General features: G+C 46.3%; 2 protein-coding genes across 3 annotated transcripts; both read right to left on the bottom strand.

The window, feature by feature from the left end:
* Positions 1 to 451: 451 nt before the first annotated feature.
* LOC120380113 (olfactory receptor 11A1-like) lies at positions 452 to 1,420 on the bottom strand. Its single transcript, XM_039497608.1, has one exon. The coding sequence runs from the start codon at positions 1,418 to 1,420 to the stop codon at positions 452 to 454; it is 969 nt and encodes a 322-aa protein (XP_039353542.1).
* A 7,641-nt stretch (positions 1,421 to 9,061) lies between these two features.
* On the bottom strand, positions 9,062 to 17,205 carry LOC120381030 (olfactory receptor 6N1-like). Of its 2 annotated transcripts, none has more exons than XM_039499048.1 (2): positions 17,153 to 17,205; positions 9,062 to 10,092 (listed from the first exon to the last, which is right to left on the bottom strand). In XM_039499048.1, exon 2 carries the CDS (start codon positions 9,948 to 9,950, stop codon positions 9,234 to 9,236), a length of 717 nt encoding a protein of 238 aa, XP_039354982.1. In that variant the 5' UTR covers positions 9,951 to 10,092; positions 17,153 to 17,205; the 3' UTR covers positions 9,062 to 9,233. The 2 variants fall into 2 exon arrangements, with proteins under 2 accessions (XP_039354982.1, XP_039354984.1); XM_039499050.1 differs by lacking the exon at positions 17,153 to 17,205 and adding an exon at positions 15,133 to 15,255.
* Between the last annotated feature and the right edge of the window lie 251 nt (positions 17,206 to 17,456).

Raw genomic sequence — 17,456 nt, 5'->3', positions numbered from 1 at the left:
TGCATTGTAACTTAATTCCATAAGGGCCATCAAGCATAATGCAGGAAATCACTGTAGCTGTCACAGGCACCACAATGCCTGACTTCATCTGCTTTAAGGGTTGTGTTAGGGTTGAGGTTTGAGAGGGTTGCCCAGGAGCCTGCCATAGGCATTAGGTCGCATGTCCAGACACAGGAGCTAAGGGGACTTTTACAGCATAAATTGGGATGCCTGGTGACAGCTCACCTATAGAGATAGGCACCGTGTGAGTCACAGTAGCAGCTCAATCTGGAATTTCAGTGCCTATATTAGGGCTTTAGGCACTAAATTCCTTTGTGCATGGGACTTTCAAAAGCTTCCAAGCAGGATATGTACCTAACTCCCACTGAGGTCAACTTTCAGCTTCACAAGTGAGATCTTCGGAACTGCATGACAGAGCTCTACCTTTAAGGTAAAGGAGTGACTCCTTTTCTCAATTTCTGTGCACAATTAATTTTCTCAGGGCACATTGGACCTCTTTGTTTCTCAGGCTGTAGACGAGAGGATTGACCATGGGAGTCAAGACTGTGTAGAAGAGAGAGAACATTTTGTTGAGTTCTCTCAGTGTCTCAGTGTCTGGTAACACATACACAATCATCAGGGTCCCATAGAAAATTGTAACCACAATAAGGTGAGAGGAGCAAGTGGAAAATGCCTTTCTCCTTCCGGTAGTGGACGGGATTCTCAGTATGGTGAAGATGATAAAAACATAGGATGTCAGGGTTAATATGAATGGGGGTAGGGTGTCTGCAGAAGATAAGATAAAGGTCACGAGTGTGATCAGGCTGGTGTCACTGCAGGAGAGTTTAATCACTGGGGTGAAATCACAAAGGAAATGGTCAATTTCATTAGGGCCACAGAAATGTAACTGTGACATTAAACATGTTACTATGGTTGTTGCAATAAACCCACCCATCCAGGACACAGCTGCTAACTGCAGGCAGAGTCTGCCATTCATAAGAACCGTATAGTGTAGTGGTTTGCATATTGCTAAGTACCGGTCATAGGACATCATGGATAAGAGATAACATTCACTTGCCACAAGCACACCAAAGAAATAAAATTGAGTGATGCAGCCACTAACAGAAATGGTTCTGTCCCCAGTCAGGAGACTGGCCAGCATCCTGGGCAGGATGGTGGAGCTATAGCAGGTCTCCAAGCAGGACAAGTTCCCCAGGAAGAAGTACATGGGGGTGTGAAGGTGATGATCAGCCACAACTAAGACCACAATGAGGATGTTCCCAGCTACAGTCACGATGTAGATCATTAGAAACAGAGGGAAAAGAAGAATTTGCAGTTCAGAGAGATTTCCAAATCCTAGGAGGTTGAATTCTGTAACATATGTTTGATTCTTCCTTTCTCCATGAGCTGAATATAGATTCTGTCTTCCCGAATTTTCCATAAAATGTATCTATTCATAGATAAGAAGTAGAGAATGATGAAAGAGATTGCAGTACAATTGAAATCACATTTCTATCTAGTTGATTGTAGACAAATTCAAACTACATAAAGAGAGAATGATTTATAAGTATTCAAAAAGCCAAGATATTGGTTTAATCACATACTGTACACAGTGTTTTGGAATGGAGATTCCCCACTTGCAAGCTCCAAATGGCAGCTACACTGTTAATTTTTCACTCTTCTGACCTAGCTCTTTTTCATAGATGCATAGATGTGAAAATCAGCCAGGACAGTATATCGTAAGCCATAGCATTTCCTTCAAATCATTCCTCTTTGACCTAGAGCATATATGTTTGAAGTACATCCAGAAGGGAATCCTGTAATCACCTATTCTGAGCCCCTGGATATCATGAGCCATAACTCTTCTCCAATAACCCCTCATTGAGTTAAGAATGTAGCTGAGCTAAGGATATGTAACAAACCTGGAAATACTGTCGTTACTTTGTAACAATTCTGTGCATACTCAATCTGTTAATTTATGATGGATTGCTTGCTATGGGGTAAGATTAAAAGAGGTTGGTAGAGGAACCAGATAATACAGGCAAATAAATAAATAAATAAAAGAAAAAATGGCCAAGATAAGGAGCATTGCAGCAAACTCTCATTCATAATTAACCAGGATTCACTGTGAGGCACAGGGTCGTCTACACTACCCTAGAAGCAGATCAGTGCAGCTGCACCGATGCAGCTCACTGCTGCAGGGCATCGGGTGAAGACACTTTATGCTGACAAGAGAACACTCTCCCATTAGCACAATTACACCACTTCCAAGAGTCACGGAAACTATGTTCATGAGAGAGCGTCTCCTGCTGACATAGCGCTGGGATGGGCAGTGCTTAGATCACTGTAAGTTGCATTGTACATAAGGTATTTTTTCACATTCCTGAGTGACGTACATTACATCCACTTAAGCGGTAATGTAGACCTGCCCAAAAAGAGAGGCTCTGCAGGGAGGCAAACTATCCCTCAGACTCAGAAGTCGGATCTGGAAGAACCTGAGCTAAGGAGAGAGAAGTTAACCTCAGGTAAAACAAGAGCTGTGTAGGACACTTGGTTGTTTTAACCCATTTTCCTGAACGCTGTGTTCCCTTGGGCATATAAATAACACTTTGTACTGAAGAAGTTAATCCTGTGTCACTGCAAAGTCCTTCTGAAGCAGACCCATGGAAGCAAATCTATAGCAAAGCAAAACTCCAGATAGACCAGCTGGAGTAACACAGCTGGTACCAAAGAGGTGTTAACCTGGGGATTAGGAGAGGGTGAGATCCTGAGATCCAACCAAAGAGAAGTGAAGGCATGGGCTTCTCATCTGAAAAGGGTGCACTTGGGGAACTGGAGAAGTGTTCAGGAACGGACAGTCTACTCAGGTCAGCAGCTGTTCTTGATTTTGAAAATGTTGAGGAGATAATCCACTCCTTCTCGTGGCACTTTCGAGGCCTCATCTGGAGTACTGTGTCCAGTTTTGGGCCCCACACTACAAGAAGGATGTGCAAAAACTGGAAAGAGTCCAGCAGAGGACAACAAAAATGATTGGGGAGCTAAAGCACATGATTTTTGAAGAGAAGCTGAGGGAACTGGGATTATTTAATCTCAGAAGAGAAGAATGAGGGGGGATTCCTATCTGAAGGGGGGTTCCAAAGAGAATAGATCTAGACTGTTCTCAATGGTACCTGATGACAGAACAAGGAATAATAGTCTCAAATTGCAGTGGGGGAGGTTTAGGTTGGATATTAGGAAAAAAACTTTTTCACTAGGAGGATGATGAAGCACTGGAATGGGTTACCTAGGGAGGTGGTGGAATCTCCATACTTAGAGGTTTTTAAGGTCAGGCTTGATAAAGCCCTGGCTTTGATGATTTAGTTGGGGTTTGGTCCTGCTTTGAGCATGGGGTTGGACTAGATTACCTCCTGAGGTCCCTTCCAACCCTGATATTCTATGATTCCATGATTCTTTGTTCTCATAAATTAAGCAGTTTGAGCTCCTTCACTCTCATTGTAAGGATTTTTTTTCCAATCCACCATATTATTGTGGCACTTTTCTACACCCTCTCCAATTTTTTGAACTTTTTTTTTTTACTGTGCACATACACCAGAACTGGATGCATTTCAATCTCAATGACTGGCAGAGAGACCAAATCTCCTTCTCATCACTCCTCCATTTATACATCACAGGATTGCATTAGCCCTTTGTGCCATAACATCACATGTTTACTTGTTTGTCCAATATGACCCATAAATTTGCTGTGGTGGTCACATATATGAGCTTGCCAAAGAGAGCCACGAATGTAATGGCATCAATCTTGTGTCTGAGACTAGGCAGTGACACTGACCAACAGCACAGATGGGAAGATGACTCTGCTCCATGCACAAAGGGAACACACCAAGCTGACTCCACTCTTATCCCATCAGTGACTATCCAGCCTCAGTTTTGAAAACCTCCAGGTAAGGAGACTCCAAGCCCTCCATAGGCATTTTGTTCCATTGTCCTACTATTCATACAATTAGGAATTTTCCCCCTGAGATTTAATCTAAATCAGTGGTTTTCAAACATTTGTCATTTGTGGATCCCTAAAAAAAATCATATGGAGGTATGGAGCCATTCAAAAATCTTAGGCATAGTCTGTGGAGCCTTAGAAGTCTGCGGACCACAGGTTGAAAACCACTGGTATAGATCTGCTAAGCTATAGTTTTAACCCATTGCCTCTTGTCCTGCCCTCTGTAGTTACAGATAACAACTTTCTCCACCTTTTTTTCTGACAGCCTATCAAGTATTTGAAGACCACTATTGTGTACCCCCTTAATCTCCTCTTTTCCAAATTAAACATACCCAGTTCCTTCAGCCTTTGCTCATATGGCCTGTATTCCATCCCTTCGATTCTTTATTGCTCACAGGCAGATTCTGTGCTGCAATAATCTCAGTCACTATCTGTAGAGTCTCTGTTCAGTAATACAAGAAGCAGTAATGACACATATCATGGAGAGATTGGGAATGATAGAGAGAAACAAAATTACCAAGCAAACTGTTTGCCTGAGAGACTTCAGGGTACTCGTCATCCCAATATCACGGTGTTTTTCTCCCTAAGACCCTCACAGTTTCACCTAGGAAATGAACAGATTTACCTTGAATCATCAGCATAAAGGGACAACCTTTTCCTTAATTGTGACTGGGTGTATGATCAGGAGCTGGTTTCCTCCATCGCTCTGCTCTCCTCGGTGTCTCATACATGCTCACTCTCTCTAAAAAGACACGTATTTTTCTGAAGCTGCTCTTGCTTTCTTGCTCAGTGCACACTCTTGTGTGTGTTACACAGCCCCTTACTGCCAGCTGTTCTGAATTCTTCCTGAGGTTATATGGGAGAACAGCCTCATCCTGGCTCTGGTTTCTGTTGGGATCTCCCTTGAGGCTGCTGCTCGTGAGAGTTTTAAAATTGCCCTCATGCAGAAATAAATCCTGTGTTGCTTGTTAAAACAAGGTAAACATCAAGGTCACTGCAATCCACCTTGAAACCTCCAGGGAATGTCCCTTTTTGCCATGGGTGGCATGGTGTGTGTGTGTGTGTGTGTGTGTGTGTGTGTGTGTGTGTGCGTGCAATAACTGACACTTTGAATACGGTGTTCAGTTCTCACTGGTCTGTATCAAAAGGGACATAGTGAAACTGGAAAAGGTTCGGAGAAGGGCAACAAAGTTGATCAATGGTATGGAATGGCTTCCATCCAAGGAGAGAATAAAGATTAAAACTGTTCATCTTAGAAAAATGACAGGATAGGATAGAGGTCTATACCTTCATGAATGGAGTGGAAAAAGTGAAGAAATAATTTACCCTTTCACACAATACAAATACCAGAAGTCCCGTAAAGAAATTAATAGGTATCTAGTTTTTTCACACAACATACCTGTGGAACTCATTGTCATGGGATATTTTGATGTGCAAAATTGTAATTATTAAAACAAACAAAAAAAAACAAGAATGGGATAGGTTAATGGAGGGCAGGTCCATAAATGGTTGTTGGACAAGATGGCCAGGGATGCAACCCCATATATAGGGTGATCCTAAACCTCTGACTTCAACCACTTTGATCTTTTCTGCCCCCAGCTGTCCAGCTGAGCCTCTTAATAGTTCATATCCCCTTCTGGGGGTTGATCACTGTCAAATTGTAGGCCACTTCCCCAGTGGCTTATGGGTTGGACCCAGGTCAACCCACTATTTTGGGTCCCAGGCCAGAAAGCCTAAGAATAGCAGCCATGTGCCACCAAATGTCTTTAATGAAATTGCTTTCTGTTCCCTGGGCCACTTCTCCGTGGTTCCAGCCTTCACCAAAGCTCATCCGTACCTCAGTGTTCAGGCCCAGCAGCCAGACATGAACTTGTCCTCGCTGGCCAAGTCCCTTTCAGCACTGATCTGTCCATGGTGCTGTAGCCCTTCAACCTGCTAATAAGGCCAGCTTCACTCCTCAGGCTCCAAGCTGCTTTCCACACTCTAGCTCCTTTCACAGCTGCCTGCAACCCTCTGTATGGCTATCCCCATGCAGCCTACACAGATTGCCCACACCCGATGCAGCTTGGAGGACTCCTCTACTACTCTTTTCCTGAGATGGGAGTAGCAGGGCCTTGAGGCCTCCAGCAGTAGGTCTCTGGGGCCAGTTCCCCCCTCCCCAATCACAGTGTTCTCTGAGGCTCATAAGATTTTCCAAGGTGATATTAGTCATGTCTTCTAAACAAATTACATACAATCCCATAATAACACACAAGCTATGGGGACTTTTTAAATTTGGCTGCCTAATGAGTTTAGGCACTTACCAAGTTATGTGGCAGATGAGCAGTGCTTTAGTGAATCATATTAATATCTAAGTCTGGGACTGAGCTGTGGGCTTTAGGGACCTAGACCCTTTTGTGGGTCTGGGATGCAGGCACTGAAAGATGCAGAAAGGCAGAAGCAAGATTTTGCAAAGCATCCAAGTAAGGCAGGAGCCTACCTGCCACTGAAGTCAGCTTACAGCTTTGAAGCTTCAGAACAACAGAGCATTCTTCTACAATTGAGCTAAAAGAGTGACTCCATTAACTGGTTGCTGTTCTCATTCCTGTTGTTTTATATGCTGAAGTCAATGGGAATTAGGCATCTAGATGCTTTGAAAATCCAATTAAGTACGTAAATACTTCTACAAACCTGGACCTTAGATACTAAGGGGATAGGCATGATAACTGTGTACAACTAAGATAAATATTGTAATGATAGCTCATGGTGGTTAGACCCCTGAATGTAGTGTCTCAGTGGAATGCTTTAGCCAAAAGGGTTAACATACTCCTTGGACGTTCAAAGAACTATAGAGTACAAGCAGGAAGGTAGTTTTAGCTTAGTATATGACAGCTTGGAAACCATGACTGGAATCCTGTGTGTAGTGTTGATATCCACATTTCAGAAAGAATATCAAAAAAATTAGAAGGGGTTCAGGGAACAACCACAAGAAGGATTCAATGTTTGGATGTCAAAGAGTTCAATGGAGTTGGATGAGGCCCAAGTTTTGGGACAATTTTCTTCAGTGTTAGGCAGTCTCCACAATATGTGAAGACAGGCCAGGATATGATAAAAATAGAGCTGAAATTAAAAAAAAATGTCCATTGAAACATCTTTATTTTCCCCAACAGAATATTGGGTATATGACTAAGTGGAATTCTTTAGGGGAATTTTTTCCATATTCCTATGAAGCTTTAGTTTTTCACTGGAAAACTGAAAACCAAGCATAGTCTGTCATTCAGTTGCTGAAAAACAAATAATTTTAATGTCCAGATTTAAAGTGTTTGAAAACATACATTTTTGTTCCAGGTCTAGATAATATGATAAAACTGAAACTGGGAAATTTTATGTAGCCCATATCTCTGGGCAAGGGCGGCTCTAGGATTTGCACTGCCCCAAGCAGGGCAGCAACTCGCTGCGGGGGGCGCTCTGGCGGTCGCTGGCCCCGCGGCTCCGGTGGAACGCCCGCAGGCATGCCTGTGGATGCTCCACCGGAGCCGTGGGACCAGCGGACCCTCCACAGGCATGCCTGCGGAAGGTCCACCGGGGCCACCTGCCGCCCTTCTGCAGGATGCCGCCCCAAGCGCGCGCTTGGTGCACTGGGGTCTGGAGCCGGCCCTGGGAAATTTTATGTAGCCCATATCTCTGGGACCAATTCTAGCTTTTGGCTGAGATTTTTGAACAAGCCCAAAGGAGTAAGGCACCCTGTAAATTCCTGTGAGTCTTGGGCTCGGTACCCCCTTAATTGACTTTGGAAAACACAAACCCAGTTACTTTGATTTGAGTATGGAGCAATTTGATTGAAGCTGATGTCATGTCTCCCTACTCATCCTGGCATAAATAACAGAGGCTTCTGATTTGATTAGCAGAATAGATTACCATGGCAATCTAGCAGGCATCTATTTCATTCCAGAGCCTAAACCCAATGAACAGCTTTAAGATTTGTTTCAGTGTCCAGCTAGAGGTTGAGAAAGAAAGATGAAACCTCTGAAAGGGATTTGCTTTGTCCCATTAGCCAGGAAAAGTTGTGCAGAGCCATAGAGCTTGTGTGATGTTTATAACGTTTAAAAACCAGCTAATGATCTTGGTTGGAAATGGGAGTTTTCCTTCTCCTAGATGCACTGCCTACACCAGCTGATGAACCCATCAACCTGAAAGAGGCAGAAAAAGTGATTTGCCCAAGGTCACCCAGCAGCAGGAGTAGAGCCCACATGTTCTGAGTGCCAGTCTTGTACCCACTCCACTGTACCACACTCCTTCTCTGTAACAGAGCTCTTTTATGTTCTGTTTATGTTAAGCTAACAGAACACTAGGCTGGGATTTTCAAAAGACCTTAGAAAGTCCATTGAAATATTTAGAGCTAATTCATTTAAACTCTTTTGAAAAGTCCTTTCCAATTCACCTGTGAAAGTTCAAACAGTCAGTTTTTGCCCAAGCCTGAACTTGAATGGTGATGGACTCTGTGCAGAGTGCTTTATTCCGCAAACTAATCTTCTCTCTAGATAGACATCTGGTCTCCTTTTTAAAATAAACCATAAGAATAAATGGGAATTATGTAGCTGGGCAAATGTGAGAATCTACCCAGACACATAACTGCCTCTTTAGAACCATTCATAATTAGGCCCTTCAGAATCTAATCACACTCAAAATCATGCTTCATCTTGAGCAGTGCAAGATGGTGTATTCCTGAGGTACAAGGGGAGATTTGGCTGGTGCCTTTCTCTGTGTGATTCATGAGTGGCTCTGGGAGCATTCATGCAAACTAGGTGGGTGTGGGGCTTCACACACAGTTGTCCTGAGTGATAATAGTACCTGGAGGGGCTTACTGCTTGTCATTAGCAAAGCATTGTGAGAGACAGTGGAGGCTGGAGAGTTAATGGGGCATAGTGGGTCCACAGTCCCAGGCTGCACCTCGGGGGATCCTGTCATGGAGTCATTAGCAAATATCAGTGTCTTCGACTCTAAATACTGCCCTCCCAAAACATAGCATATCCTCACATTCCCCAAGGAAACTCCCATTGGCATGAACTAGGGACTACCTAGATGTTAACTCCATAGCAGAGTGTGCCAAATTGATTCATTCCCATATCAGTCACTCCTTCTGAGTTCCTGTGAGCACTAGACATTTACTGGTGACTTTTCTCAAGGCCTTCTTGACCTCTTTGTTTCTCAGGCTGTATATAAGGGGATTGGCCATGGGAGTCAGGACTGTGTAGCCGAGGGAGAATACTTTGTTGAGGTCTCACAGTGAGTCAGTGTCTGGTAACATGTAGACAATGATTAAAGTCCCATAATAGATTGTAACCACAGTGAGGTGAGAGGAGCAGGTGGAAAATGCTTTCCTCCGCCCACTGGTGGAAGGGATACTCAGGATGGTGGAGATGATGGCAACATAGAATGCCAAGGTTAATAGAAATGGGGGCAAGGTGAATATGGCAGTAATTATGAAGGTCACCAGTATGATCAGGCTGGTGTCACTGCAGGAGAGTTTAATCACTGGGGTGAAATCACAAAGGAAATGGTCGATTTCATTGGGGCCACAGAAATGTAATTGTGACATTAAATATAGTACTATGGTAGCTGAAATAAATGAACTCATCCAGGATACAGCTGCTAACTGGAGGCAGATTCTGGTATTCATAAGACCTGTGTAGTGCAGTGGTTTGCAAATTGCTAAATACCGATCATAGGACATCATGGATAAAATAAAACATTCAACTGCCACAAGGAAACCAAAGAAATACAATTGAGTGATGCAGCCCCCCACAGAAATGGTTCTGTCCCCAGTCAGCAGACTGGCCAGCTTCCTGGGCAGGATGGTGGAGGTGTAGAAGGTCTCAAAGCAGGACAAGTTCCCCAGGAAGAAGTACATGGGGGTGTGCAGGTGCTGTTCAGCCACAATTAGTGCAAGGATAAGGATGTTCCCGGCCATGGTCAGAAGGTAGATCACTAGAAACATCAGGAAGAACGGGGTCTGCAGTTCAGGGAGATTCCCAAATCCCAGAAGGAGGAATTCTGTGATATAGGTTTTATTTTCCCCTTCTCCTTACTCCAAGAAGTGTATATGGGTTCCTCCTTCATGCATTTTTCGCGAGGTATGTCTAATGAGACATGAAAAAGAAAGGAGCATTGGAAGAGTTTGCTGTAAAGATGAATTCATTACATTTGCATCCAGTTTGTGGTGGGTTGGATCACAGAAACCCCCTTGGGATCTGCCAACTGATGTGCCAAGTCTATTTCTGCCCCTGTTTCCCTGCCAGCTCGGGACTCCAGCACCCTGTCTTGCCGAGCCAGACACGCCCGTCTGCTCCATCAGAGACCCACGGTCTGAACCACGTGTCGCGAAGTTGCAGAGTTAACTGAAAGCACTTTACAGAAGTTTTTCTGCCTTTAACAATATGATGCCACACTCCCAATGGGGTCCAAACCCCAAATAAATCTGTTCTACCCAATATAAAGCTTAAAAGCTTAAACCCCAAATAAATCTGTGTAAACAAATAAACTGTTCGCTCTTTGATCCTCCCCACCCCCCGTATTAATACCTACTCTGGGTTAATTAATAAGTAAAAGTGATTTTATTAGATACAGAAAGTAGGATTTAATTGGTTCCAAGTAGTAACAGACAGAACAAATTGAATTACCAAGTAAAATAAAATAGAACTCATAAGTCTATATCTAAGAAAACTGAATACAGATAATATCTCACCCTTAGAGCTGTTTCAGTAAGTTTCTTTCACAGACTTAACACCTTCCTAGTCTGGGCACAATCCTGTCCCCTGGTACTGCCTTTGTTCCAGCTCAGGTGGTAGCTAGGGGATTTCTCATGACGGTGCTCCCTTTGTTCTGTTCCACCCATGTCTATATCTTTTCAACAAGGTGGGAATCCTTTGTCCCTCTCCCCCTCCTCCCCGCCCTCTAAATAGAAAAGCACCAGGTTAATGATGGATTCCAGTTCAGGTGACATGATCACCTTTCACTGTGAGACCCCAAGCCTTCATTCCTCCCAGTCTGACTCACAGGAAGGCCTGCCTGCAAACAGAGCCATCTAAAGTCAATTGTCCTGGTTGATGGGAGCCATCAAGATTTCAAACCACCATTAATGGCCCACACTTTGCATAATTACAATAGGCCTTCAGAGTTATGTTTCATATTTCTAGTTTCAGATACAAGAGTGATACATCTATACAAATAGGATTACCAAATTCAGTAGACAATAAGCTTTGTAATGATACCTTACAAGAGACCTTTTGTATGAAGCATAATTTAGTTACATTATATTCACACTCATCAGCATATTTTCAGAAAACCATATAGAGTGCATTGTCATACAGTTGATTCTACAAAAGTTATAACCTCACCAAAAAAAAGCACAATTGATAAGCTTTCACAGAGCTATGACACTGCTATTATGCCGGACTTCAGATGAGATTTAGGACTATATGTACACCACTTGCCAATGGCAATGTCAGCTACACTGTTAATTTTTACTTTTCTGACCCCAGCTTCAAGGGCCAGAGAGGAGTGTATATTGCATCTCACGGGACTTCTTTGAATTTATTCCTGGTTGAACTAAAACATATTTTAGAAAAAATAACCAGAAGGGACCACTGTGACCAGCTAATCCGACCTCCTGTATGTCAGGAGCAATAACACTTCCCTACTTACCCTTGAATGTATCCAAATAACTTGTGGTTGAGTAAATCATACGTCACAAACAAGGATATATCTGCATTCTATTGTATCGGTAACATGCTTCCCTCTGTGTTTTAATTTTGGATGGGTTGCTTGCTATGCCGGTGTGATCCAAGGGGGCTGTTAGAGGAACCAGGCAGGAATGGCAAAGCAATGACTTAGATACGGAGCATCCCAGAAAACACACACTCAATAGCCAGGTCATTAGCCAGAAGAGATACACAGTTGATTACAAAGGCTGAGAAGAGAGAGATTAAAAGAAACTGGCCAGGTAAAGGACTCACTATGAGACACAGAGAAAGGGTCTGCAGGGATTCAACTATCACTCAGACTCAAAAGCGGGATCCAGAATAACCTGAGCTAAGGTAATAAAGGTAATAATTAGAGATATACCAATATCCTAGAACTGGAAGGGACCTCAAAAGGTCATTGAGTCCAGCCCCCTGCCTTCACTAGCAGGACCAATTTTTGCCCCAGATCCCTAAGTGGCCTCCTCAAGGATTGAACTCACAACCCTGGGTTTAGCAGGCTAATGATCAAACCACTGAAGGACTCTTTGCTGTTTTAACACATTTTCCTCAGTGCTCTGTTCCCTCAAACAAATAAATACCACATTGTTTTGAAGAAATGGTTCTGTCCTGCAGGCTCATTCTGTCACAATCTGAGTTAGAGAAATCTATAGCAAGGCCAAACTCCAGTTAGACCTGATGGGGTAACACAGCTGGCACCAAAGGGGTGTTAATGTGGAGATTCAGAGAATGGTTGGATCTCAGGATCCCACCCAAGAGAGGAGGAAGCATAGGCTTCTGACTTCCAAGTGCTGTGCTGGGGAAACTGGAGGAAGTTCCAAGAAGGAGCAGCCTGCCCAATGAAAGTGAATGCAAATCATGCAGACAGTCATGATTTTTTAAGACATTGAAGGTGGCGAATCCACCCCCTCCTTTGGTGCTTTATTCTAGTGGATAATCACCCCCAGGAATTGTCATGTCACGAGTGCCTTATTTCTAAACTGAATATGTCTGGCTTCAGCTTCCAGCCACTGGTTCTTGTTTTGTCATTCTCTGCTGGATTCATGGGCCTTCTAGTATCTGCTAAGTTCTCCTCAGGAAGCTATGTATCCACTGTAATCAAGTCACCTCTGAAGCTTCTTTCTTATCAATTTAATAGTCTGAGCTCCCTTACTCTCACTGGAAGACATTTTCTCCAGCACCTCATTGCTCCCCCTCCCATTTTTGTGGCTCTTTTCTATACCCTCTCCAATTATTCAACATCCTTTTTAAAATGTGGACCAGGACTGGATGCAGTTCAGTCTTACCAATGCCCAATGGAGGTCGGATGACATCTCTCCTCTATTTTATAGATTATAGGATCACATTAGCCCCTTGTGCCACAGTATCACAGCGGATCTCAGGTTGAGTTGCTTGTCCACTCTGACCCCTAAACCTGCTGTGATGGTGGTGAGGGTCTCACACATGAGCTTCCCCAGAGAGGGGCATGAATGTGATGGCATCATGCTACTGCCTGAGACTAGGCAGTTGCACTGACCAGTGCCACAGGGAATGCCATGACCAGACTCCACAGATCCTCTCACTCTTATTCCTCTTCTCAGTGACTCTCAGTGACTCTCCAACATCCCCAGCCCACTCCATAATCCAGCTCATGTGTGTGAATCTCCTGGGGTGGAACTGCTTCCCAACATATCAGGTGTTTCTCCCTCAGATCCCTAGTATGTGACCCAGGATTGGTCAGATTTACCTTCAGTCCTCAGCACGAAGTGGCCACTTCTCCACTGATGGTGACTGGGTGTGGGGATTAGGATCCAGATTGCAACATCACTCTGCTCAGTGTCTCAGACAAACCCTTTCACTGTATGTTGCTGCTGGCTGGGCTGCTCTTGCTTTCTCACTCAATGAACACGATGGAGTATATCACATCGAACCTTAGCACTGCCTGTTCTGGATTCTTACATGTGTTATAGGGAACAGCAGCCTCACCCTGGTCCCTGTTGATCTCTCCCTTGAGACACCTGATAATGATAATTAGTCAGTAGCCCTCGTCGGTGGTACTAAATCCTATTTTGCTTATTGAAGCAGCATAAACATCAAGGCCATTGCAATCCCCATCCAAACCTCCAGGGAATCTCCTTTTTTGTAATAACCTGTGTGCACGTGGGCCAGGAGTCTAAGGCCGGGGCACATTTAGATATACACATCTAGACACTTATCTGCATGTTTCAAAATTGGTCCCTTACAAATCTAAATATCTTTGAAAGCTTTTGGGACTGAGGAACCTAAATCTGATCATTCCTAGGTGAAACTGTGAGAGTCTTAGAGAGAAAAACACTGTGATATTGGGACGACGAATACCCTGAAGTCTCTCAGGCAAACAGTTTGCTTGTTCATTTCCTTCTGTCTGTCATTCCCCATTCTCTCCATGATATGTCTCATTACTGCTTCTTATGTTGCTGAACAGACACTCTACAGATAGTGACTGAAAGTACTGCAGTACAGAATCTGCCTGTGAACAACAAAGATAATCGAAGGGATGGAATACAGGCCATATGAGCAAAGGCTGAAGGAACTCGGTATGTTTAGTTTGGAAAAGAGGAGATTAAGGGGGTACACAATAGTGGTCTTCAAATACTTGATAGGCTACCAGAAAAAAAGGTGGAGAAAGTTGTTATCTGTAACTACAAAGGGCACCAACCCTCCCCCACATTTTTGTGGCACTTTTCTAACACCCTCTCCAATTGTTCAACATCCTTTTCTAAATGCGCACATAGACCAGGACTGGATACAATTCTGTCTCGACAATGCCTAATAGAGGTCAGATCACCTCCATACTCCTATTCATCTCTCCTCTATTTATACATTGTAGGATTGCATTAGTCCTTTGCTCCACAGTATCACACCAGGAGCTTATGTCGTGTTACTTGTCCACTCTGAACCCCAAGCGTGCTGTCATGGTGGTGAGGATCACACAAATGAGCTTCCCCAGAGAGGGACAAAAATGTGATGGCATCATGCTAGTGCCTGGGACTAGACAGTGACACTGACCGAAAGCACAGACGGGAAGATGACTCCGCTCAATTCACAAAGGGAATAACATGAACAAACTCCACAGATCCCACTCACTCTTATCACATCAGTGACTCTCTAACAAGCCCAGGGACACATTCCATCCCCAAGCCACAACATAACCCAGATCTTATGTTTGAATTTGCTGGGGTGGAACTGTGGGAGGACCCTGCTGCAGAAATGAAAGCCCCTCGCTGGAGGGTCTCAGTTCAATGATATTCAGAGGTGTGATAAGCCATAGCAATGCAGAATGATATATCACTGAAATGCACAAGCAACTGTGTACTGTAGAGGCAGTTCAGTCTGTTCTGCTTCCCAATATAGCAGGTCTCTCAGATCCCTAGTATGTGCCCCAGAATTGGTCAGATTTACCATTAATCCTCAGCATGAAGTGTCGACTTCTCCATTGATGGTGGCTAGGGGTTGGAATCGGGATCCGTATTCCACCATTGCTCTGCTCTCCTCAGTGTCTCAGACAATCCCATTCACTCTGCAAAGACACTGTAAGCGGGCGGTACTTACCCCTTCCGCGCCTCCTGCTGGTCGGTCGCAGAATGTCCCTCGGTCCAGTCCTGGAGCGCCCCCGGCAGGCTGGTGACCCGCCTGTTCTCTGGCCCCGGCGTCCCTCCCTGGACCCGGTGCCCGCTATCTATAATTGGGTCTCCCCCTCCCAGGGGAACCCCATGCTACTATCCCTGCCTTGCCTCAGTAGTGGCTACTGACAGTCATGGTCTAGCCCCTCACCCTGGGGCAGACTGCAGTATCAGCCCACTCATCACAGGCAAAGGGGGTTTGGACCTGCTGCTTCATCCTACCCCTGGGCTGCCCTCTGCAACCCACAGTACCTATGGCCCTTCGCTAGGCCGCAGCCTGGGGCTGTCCTGGCTAGAGCTTCCCTGGCTCCTCAGCCTATTCCCCAGCACTGCTTCCCTCAGGTATCTAGCCTCCAGCTACGCAGCCAGGCCCATCCCTCTCTGCAGGTAGAGAGAGACTCTGTCTGGGCTCTGGCTTTCCTGCCTCTTATAATCCCCAGGGCTTCAGTTTGGGGCGTGGCCCCAGCTGCAGCCACTTTCCCCATCAGTGCAGCCTCCAGCCACAGCTCTCAAGCCCTGCCAGGCTGCTTTCTAACCCCTTAAAACCCCGGAGCAGGGTCCACCCTGCTACACACCTCCCCCCTTAAAACCCCCACCCCTGGGGATAGGGAGGTTTCTTGGCCTGGCTCACTCGCCCATGTGCCTCCAGTGCCACTCGCTTCTTCTCTGACTCCTGCAACAGCTTCCTCAAGCGGACCTCCTCCTCTACGACCGCTGCATAGTCTTTAGCGAATTCCACTCGACTTGCTTCAGACTCGCGGAGGGCCCGCTCTGCAACCTCAAGCCGTGCCCGTAGGTTTGAGTCCCCCAGGCCCTCTTCCCTCAGGGTCTGGGTTCCCTTGGTGGCCTGTCCCATAACCACCTGGGTCCATTTTGTCTCTTGGACCCGTCTCTCCTGGGCCCCAGCCTCTTGCTGGGCCCACTCTGTCTGGGTCTCCTTGTTCATGACCTCGCTGGCGATGGTCTGGGTCTGACCCTCTCGCAGGGTCCCCACCATCCCAGCTGCGATCTTCACCACCTCCCCTGGGTGGCCCACTGGCCGGTCAGCCACTCTCCCGGCTGCCTCCAGCTGTGTTGCCCTCCCCACTAGGGGGCAGTCCTTCTTCAGGTGGCCCTGCTCCCGGCAATGCCAACAGGCTCCCCGCCTCGGTGTTGCCCGGGCCCCCTGCTTCTTCCCTCTGTCCCTCTCTGGGCCAACCCTTCCTGGGTTGCCCTGGGTTGTGTTCCTCCGGGCCTGGCAGTCCCGCCAAAAGTGGCCCCGCCTCTCACAGGCCCAACACACCCGCAGCCGCCTGGGTTCCCTCACCCAGCGTGCCGTCTGAGGGACTGGGTTTTGTCCCAATCTGGGGTGAGGCACCCTGCCCCCAGCCCCATAGGGACAGTCTCGTTTTATGTGCCCGCTCCTGGCACAGACAAAACAAGTCCGTCTTTCTGCCCTAGGCCTCCTGGCCCTAGGGCCGGGCTCCTCCCGTGGTCCTCGGCGGTCCCTCCTGAAAACCTGCCGCAGGAGTTTCTGCATGGCCCGCTGTTCCTCCACCAGCTGGGCCAACTGTCCTTGGAGGGCCCATTGCACCTCCCACATGTCCTGGTGGGCCTCCCGGATCCCCTGCAAGTGGCCGGTCCCCTTCCTCTGGGGCACCGATGCCGGGGCCCATCCAGAGACTGCATTCGGGGCCTCCGCATAGAAGACCCCCGCATAGCAGGGATCCATCCTTCCCTGGGTTCCCTGCCCTGGCCCTTTGTATCAGGGGCGGTTCTTGGTCCCTGGTCAGGTGCCACTGTAAGCGGGCGGTACTTACCCCTTCCGCGCCTCCTGCTGGTCGGTCGCAGAATGTCCCTCGGTCCAGTCCTGGAGCGCCCCCGGCAGGCTGGTGACCCGCCTGTTCTCTGGCCCCGGCGTCCCTCCCTGCACCCGGTGCCCGCTATCTATAATTGGGTCTCCCCCTCCCAGGGGAACCCCATGCTACTATCCCTGCCTTGCCTCGGTAGTGGCTACTGACAGTCATGGTCTAGCCCCTCACCCTGGGGCAGACTGCAGTATCAGCCCACTCATCACAGGCAAAGGGGGTTTGGACCTGCTGCTTCATCCTACCCCTGGGCTGC

Source organism: Mauremys reevesii, linkage group 13 (assembly GCF_016161935.1).
Source record: "Mauremys reevesii isolate NIE-2019 linkage group 13, ASM1616193v1, whole genome shotgun sequence".
Taxonomy (NCBI): Eukaryota; Metazoa; Chordata; order Testudines; family Geoemydidae; genus Mauremys; species Mauremys reevesii.
The sequence above is the reverse complement of the archived record's forward strand: the minus strand, read 5'-3'. Positions and strand labels throughout refer to the sequence as shown.

What these genes read in the sequence shown, in the direction of transcription:
- LOC120380113 (XM_039497608.1), bottom strand. Translation starts at nt 1,420, where the DNA reads ATGGAAAATTCGGGAAGACAGAATCTATATTCAGCTCATGGAGAAAGG.
- LOC120381030 (XM_039499048.1), bottom strand. Translation starts at nt 9,950, where the DNA reads ATGTTTCTAGTGATCTACCTTCTGACCATGGCCGGGAACATCCTTATC.